The sequence below is a fragment of the Triticum aestivum genome, chromosome 6A (assembly GCF_018294505.1).
Source record: "Triticum aestivum cultivar Chinese Spring chromosome 6A, IWGSC CS RefSeq v2.1, whole genome shotgun sequence".
Lineage (NCBI taxonomy): Eukaryota > Viridiplantae > Streptophyta > Magnoliopsida > Poales > Poaceae > Triticum > Triticum aestivum.
The window spans coordinates 562,843,299-562,850,542 of record NC_057809.1 but is presented as its reverse complement, the minus strand read 5'-3'; the positions used below and the strand labels follow the sequence as shown (position 1 = coordinate 562,850,542).

At 46.1% G+C, this 7,244-nt stretch overlaps 1 protein-coding gene across 1 annotated transcript; it reads left to right on the top strand.

Annotated features, from left to right (window-relative positions):
- The first annotated feature begins 3,298 nt into the window (after window positions 1-3,298).
- On the top strand, window positions 3,299-5,756 carry LOC123131045 (probable WRKY transcription factor 9). Its single transcript, XM_044550814.1, has 5 exons — window positions 3,299-3,768; window positions 3,868-4,014; window positions 4,275-4,661; window positions 4,743-4,856; window positions 4,960-5,756. Exons 1-5 carry the CDS (start codon window positions 3,358-3,360, stop codon window positions 5,560-5,562), a joined length of 1,662 nt encoding a protein of 553 aa, XP_044406749.1. The 5' UTR covers window positions 3,299-3,357; the 3' UTR covers window positions 5,563-5,756.
- The last annotated feature ends 1,488 nt before the right edge of the window (window positions 5,757-7,244 follow it).

Here is a 7,244-nt window from a genome sequence, read left to right as displayed (position 1 = left end):
ACAACTGGCCGATCCCTGATCCTTATCTCGAAGGATCAGGTCAAGCCTTCCGTTCGATGGGCCAATTAGTGGTGAAAACATACATGTCGACCAGATGCGAAAAGATTCCAGCTCTGACTAGGAAACTTCACACACTGTTCGCCGTCAAAAACACTATCCGGCCGGCAATAGCTGGTAAGTACACACGCACCTCTGGCCACGGAAGTGACACGAGAAACAATCCAAATTACACCGCGCTAACCGCTGCGATCGACCACACATACATGCATATGCATCCACGTGAAACGACCCGTGGAAAACTGAAAGATGCCACGCACACACGTACGCAGTACGCTCGCTAGCTCGCAAGCTAGTCCAACGAGAACACCGGTCGTGGTCGCCGCCGGCGGCCGTGCGCGCCGAAATAGACGACGCCGGCCGGCGAGCTATACATAGCTACCTAGGTCGTCGGCGTTACAACGGAGACCATAAAAAACTGGAGAAATGTTTCATGCCTCACGACTCTACCTTGTAGAAGTAGCACTATGTGTGCGCACGCTTTGCTGTTGAAATGTTGATCAGGTCTAGTGCTAATATTTATGCATACCCATACGTGCACAACTTTGGATTTCGTACGGGGCTCCTCCTCCCCCTCCTCTCATAGACTGAGAGGAGCAGGAGCTGCTGTTTTTTCTAGCAAGAAAAAGGTTACTTATTACACGACAGCACAAGTCAGAACTCGGTGACGCAGTAGGCAGACTAAGTTGGCTTCCGTCCAAATAAATTAGCTGTGAGATAAATGTAACCAATGTAAGGTATGTGGCTAGAATGGAGCATCCGGCATTAGATGTTAGGATTTGGTGCGATGTCGATTTGGTATTAGGCTCGGACATTCGGCACCACTGCATTAAGGGGATAGGAGTAGCAACAGATGTTGCCTAGACGGTGGCTTCAGGCTTACTGATGTACTACTTTGTAAGGTCTTTTGTGCTTAATAATTAATAAAGTGGCCGTATGCATCGTCCAGATGCAGAGACCGGGGGTGCATCCTTCTTTTCTAAGAAAAATGTAATATGTTAATCACGTTGTTGCTGGTGTTAATAATGCACAGGAATCTTGAGATCTATTCCAAGTCCAACGTCAACAAGGAGAAGCTTGTATAAGCCATTTTTTTTGGTTCCAACAACCAGTTGACCTCAATCATCATGAGGCAGCAGATTTCTTCTAGATCAAGATCGAAAGTGTAGGTTATTGTGCAAGTGAGCACAGTTGATCATACAATAGTATGAAACATGGTTAGTGAAATTCTGTGTGGGCCCAAGTAAGTTGACTCGTGATTTTATATGCATCATGTGGCATATGATGGCCTCTCAATTTGTTTCCATAAATATTAGCCTTAGCAGTCGGAGATAGATGGGGAAGCTATATGTAATTAGGCACTCAGATGGCTACGGCTTTCCATGATGCAGGCGATGGCATGACATGCATGTGGCATAAGCCATTGCAGAGGTCCAAGTTGAGACATCGAAGCAATTATAATATGTCCTGTGTGAATCGCAATGCCCTGAAAATAAAATTGTTATGCCTTAGTTTTCCTACTTAAGGCTTTTTGGTAGGGTTATATGCATGGAACCCAAAAACCATACATTGATCAAGTTGAAAAAACAAGTAAGCCTTTGCTCTTATATGAACCGAATAAACTTTGGGTTATGTCACGTTTACCCACTATTTTTGACCTTGTAACATATGTTACCCAACCCGCAAAAAAAACATATGTTACCCGGTTCTATTATTTTCTCTGAACTTATAATCTAGACCCCATACTTTGTTAGGATGGCCTGGCAACTGACATGCGAACAACTTAGTTGGACGCTTATTTGTTGGGAGTGTATAGAATGATGCCAAATTTTTCTATGAATTGTGTCCAAATGTGCCAGACCGCACAATTGTGCACCGCGTACCGATATGACTTTTTAGTTGTCCATCAAGCCAGCTGTCACGTTATACTAACAAATGGATTTAGCTTGCAAGTTTGAAAGAATTATAAATTAGGTTAAAACCATCATAAAGTTATAACTAGTTAAAGGTAATTGCAGCAATATTTTTTTAATGGGGCAAAATTATTACATAGTCACAGTTCAGCTGTAACAAGTGAAATGTACTCTTAAAATAGAAAAAGTAGCAATGGAATAATCCACAAAAATGACTAGGTTGATACAGTACTCACTCCGTCCAGGCCTACAAGGCTCATTTAGTTTGTCTAAAGCCAAATCTTTTTATGTTTAACCGATTTTATGGAGAATAATATCAACATCATCTATGGTACCAAATCAATATCACTAGATCTATCACCAAGTTTATTTCATACTATATGAAGTTGTAAATACTGGTACTTTTCTTGATTAACTTGGTCAAATGTAAATGAATTTGACTTACAAACCAAATAAGCCTTGCAAAACCCTGATCGAGGGAGTATATGCTTGGACAAGACATTAATTACTTGAGCCCGCCGCTCAAGCAACTCAAATGTTCACATGCCTTCTTATTTGAAAAGTTCCCTAGTACGTAACGTAATTCATCAAATAACTATTGCATGTTGTTATATTTGCTCTTAATTTTGTGATGATCAGTCTGTCGACAGCTATCTTCTTCATTAGAATTAACTATGTGAACCACCAGGGGTACTAAAATCTAGTCTCATACCATAAGTCAATATATAACTCAATATGTATACCCGTACGAACTTGAATGGCCGGCCTGCATTTAGCTTACAGTATAAAGTTGTCACTGTAGATGTATGAAAGGAAACCGAGTCTCAACATAGTATTGTGTCATATTTTGGTGATGGGGAGATTAAGGTGGGTGATGGTAGCAGCCCGGAAAAGAAACTCCAAAGAGTTGACCTGGGCTCCATAAAATACTAATCCCTAGCGCCAGAAGCGCTCCACGCATCACATGATCGGGCCCCAACTTGACCTTGGTATCCTTATCATTTGGATCACAACACCCTGCACTGCTGCACTGCACACACCCTCAAATTAACCCTTCACCATTAATTCATCGATTAGCTTGACCTGTAATTAAGACCCGTATTCCACGATGTGTCACTGACATGTGTGCCTGGCACACTAAGTTGGCGTGTACATGTTCCTAGAGCCAACTTGGTAGAATAGAAAAATAGCTAGTGACATGTGATAACAGGATTAAGAGAGGAGTCTCCCCTCCTCATTAACCCTTTTAATACGCATTAGACATCCAGACATTGACTTAGCTGCCTCGGGAGAAGCGGCATTGGGATTTAAGACCGTTCCTCCTTTCAGCTGTAGCAGTCTAGCAGAGAGACAAAGGTACACACAAGAAACTGGTCAAGGGTCGATCATGTCATCATCAAAGAGGAAGAGGGCGGACATAGATCTCGAGAGGAGGGACGACGACGTCGACGACGGCAGCGGCGATCACCATCCCGGAGAGGCCGCACCGCGGGTGCAGAAGGAGGGACAAATCAAGGAAGGAGAGGCGCCAGCCAAAGAGGTTGTTGAAGTGGTTGTGGACCGAGGAGGAGACGGCTCCAAGGAGGAGATCAAGTATGGTACTCAACAAGGAGGTGTGATTGAGGAGGACAAGCAATCTGCAGCTGCTGCTGCTGATAACGATGCCGGCGACGGCATCGACGATGAGGAGGGCGACGGTGGGGGAACTGGCGCAGAAGACAAGCACATGGTAGAGGCGGCCCCTGGCGACGGCTACGGCGACGGCGACCATGAGCATACCGCCATGGCGCAAGACGAGGTATATGCATATGACTATATGTGGTGCAACAAGTAGCAAATTTTTACATATCTTCTATCTGATTAATTAATTTACATGTATCGGTCTTTCTATCTCCAGTTGAGCACGATGCAGGAGGAGATGGAGAAGATGAAGGAGGAGAACAAGATGCTCCGGCGAGTAGTGGACCGGACGGTGCGCGACTACTACGAGCTGCAGACCAAGCTGGCCGCTTACCAGAAGCAACCGGCAGATCAGGAGCCTAAGGTAATAACCTAATTAACTACTCCTAGCTAGTATAGGAGTAGTAGAGTATTAGTAAGAGCGCTAATTAAGCTTCAACATTAGCTAGCTAAGCTAGGCCATTATCCAATTAGTCTACGCATGTTCTAGGCGTAGCTAAGCTGGGGCTCATCTCGTGCATGGCGCCGTTAATTATTCTTCCACGTGACACACCATAATTACCATCTGGATTCTAGATACGTGTGATCGAATTCGAGTGTGATTTGATTTGTGTGCTTGCACAGGAGACCGAGGTGTTCCTCTCTCTCGGCGGCACGGCGCCTGCGGCTGCGGTGGCGGAGGCGAAGAGCAAGGAGGAGCAGGCGGCTCTGCGGCCGTCCGTGGGAAGCGACGACACGGACGACGGCAGGGAGGGTCTAGGGCTGTCCCTCAGCCTGCGCACGTCGTCGTACGAGGATGAAGCGAGGCGCGACGTCGTCGACGGCGGTGCGCCGGACATCGTCACCGACGTCGGCAAGGTGAGGGGCTACGCGCTGCTTGAGAGCAGCAGGATGTCCCCGCCTGCGTCCGGCGATCTCGCCGCAGGCGGCGGGATCGGGAGCCAGCAGGGCGTCAACGCGGCCAACCGCAAGACTAGGGTTTCCGTGCGCGTCCGATGCCAAGGCCCCACCGTAAGACACGGCGCATCATTCTCGATCCCCACGTTACACTCTTGTTGGAGTACTAAACAAGTTACAATTCGATGCTTGCAGATGAACGACGGGTGCCAATGGCGGAAGTACGGCCAGAAGGTCGCCAAGGGGAACCCGTGCCCCAGAGCTTACTACCGGTGCACCGTCGCCCCGGCCTGCCCGGTGCGGAAGCAGGTGAGACCAAATTTGCCCCATTGTTGCACCAGCACTCTAGTCTACCTGTCTGATCGTCACGTGTGTACCGTGCATGGATCTTAACTGCTTTGAGATGGTGCAGGTGCAGAGATGTCAGGAGGACATGTCGATCCTGATCACCACGTACGAGGGCACGCACAACCACCCGCTGCCCGTCGGCGCTACAGCCATGGCGTCAACCGCCACCGCGGGCGCCGGTGCTGCCACCTTCATGCTGCTCTCTAGCACCACCTCCGACGCGGCTGTCTCGGGTGGCCCGCCGCCGGCGTCCTCCTCCTACCTCAGCCCCTACCTACAGCCCAACTCTAGCTCCCAATACCACTCATCCGCCTCGCCACTAATGTCCGGCAACATGGGCGGCGGTGGTGCTCAGCACCTCAGCATGTTCGGGCATTCCTCTGGGCTGTCCGCTCAGCCGGCGACGCACCTCAAGTACCCGTGGCCTCCGAACCCTTCGCACGGCGGCGCGGCTGGGCTAGGAGGGGGCAAGAGGCCGTTCTGGGGCACCGGAGGCGTTGACGACGTCAGGCCAACGGCATTGCCTGACAATGCCGGCACTATGGCGTCGGACCCAAATCAGTTCTCTGCGGCCATCGCCACCGCGATCAGCAACGTCATAGGGAAGGATGGGCAGGCCACCAGGAGCAAGGAGGGGGAGAGTAGCAACAAGTGGGGGGGTGGTTGAATCACTTCCACCTCATGAGTAGGATATGTGAGTGACACTATAGGTAATTGGGGCAGGATTACAGAGGGGGTTTGATTAGAGTTGTTGTGTGCAAACATATCAAGCTAGGAGGGGAACACACATTGGAGAAATTTTTTGGGCCTAAATTTGGTCCTGATTTTTAGGTTGTTTTGGAGGAATATTGCAATTGTTGATTATTAACGGTAAATTACAACATTGATTCACTGTCTCATCATTATCTCAACCAATCAAAGCTTGCAAAATAATACCAAGGTGGGTAATCTGGGTTACTATATATATTTGTAACGTAAATCCAAGTCCTTTGTGAGAAATGGCTTAGAATTTTCTAAAGGAGAAATCCATGAAAATAAAAGGTGCAACACTACCTGGGAAAGTTTACGAAAAATAGTTAGTACATTTATTTTTCATTACATGGATATATACGGGTACTCTCTCCATATCATAAATAGCATGTCATTTTGGACCTGTCTTAAGCCAAATTTATTGGATTTTGCTACAAATCGAACGTCTGATTTTTTTAGCATGGCAAATTGAACGGTTTTTATAGCAAATTATGTTGTTGCGAGGGTGGCAATTTCCTTTAGCAAGCATGGAAAATCCTTGCTATGTTCAGCTTTTTAGCATTTGCCATGCCTAAAAATTTGGCAGCAGATTTTTAGCATTCCAAACTTTCAAACCTTTGACCACTAACAATGTTTTAAATATTTCAACTGAGACTTGTAAATTATATATTTAGCTTTGTCTCGGAATTATATTTATAAAATTGCGTTGTGTACACTATAGTACAAGTTTTTGGTCAAAGGTAAATCTTCTCAATATCCAAAGCTAATATTTGTGATATGGATGAACATCATGTGGGTTTTTGTAGGCAAAAAACTTTAGGTCTTGGGTTGCTCAAATCCCCTAATCCCTTTTTGAAGGATATATATATTTGTAGCCTATTAAGTATAAGAATGGTTTAAAAGTGTGGCGCGTGTATCACACGACACCGGCTTACATTTTCCCGGAAGTGTATTGTAACCTTCTGATTAATTTAATTTTATGTAGTATGCATGGGAAGTTGTTTCTTCCTTGCTTACATTTTGCGTGCGAGCGTGTGTTCTTTTTTCAAGTAAAAGAGTGCCATGCTCCTAACCTTTTTATAGAAGTTGAAAGCTCAAGAACTACAACAGCACGGGATACAAATGCTATCACCTCTCTGAAACCACCAATGCAGCTAGTTCAAACTCCCTTGCTGACACTATAAAACAGCACAGAGTCTAAATAACTCAACATAGGAAAAACTACAACATAAAAAAATTCCAAAAACTCAACACTAGCACTTAAGACAATCCAGATTACTACGGCCACTTGGTCAATGGACCCATCCTTTTTGGGTAATGGCCCCCAGCCTTTTCTTTTAGGGAAGACTCCGTGCCCCTGCATGTTTTCAAGCTTTCTCTTCTGTAGTACTTGCCAAGAAGAAAGCAAATGTGAAATCTTAGAGATAACAACTTTAGGATCAGCAGGGTATATTCTGATAGCACACATTATTCCTAATCTACCAAATTTCCCATAGAACAGCCACTCACAGAAGCAAGTTCATTTGTCCGCCCCTTTAGAAGTAAGCACCCAGCCACACAATTCTTGGATTGTTCAAGGCAGCAGCCTCACACTCGGAG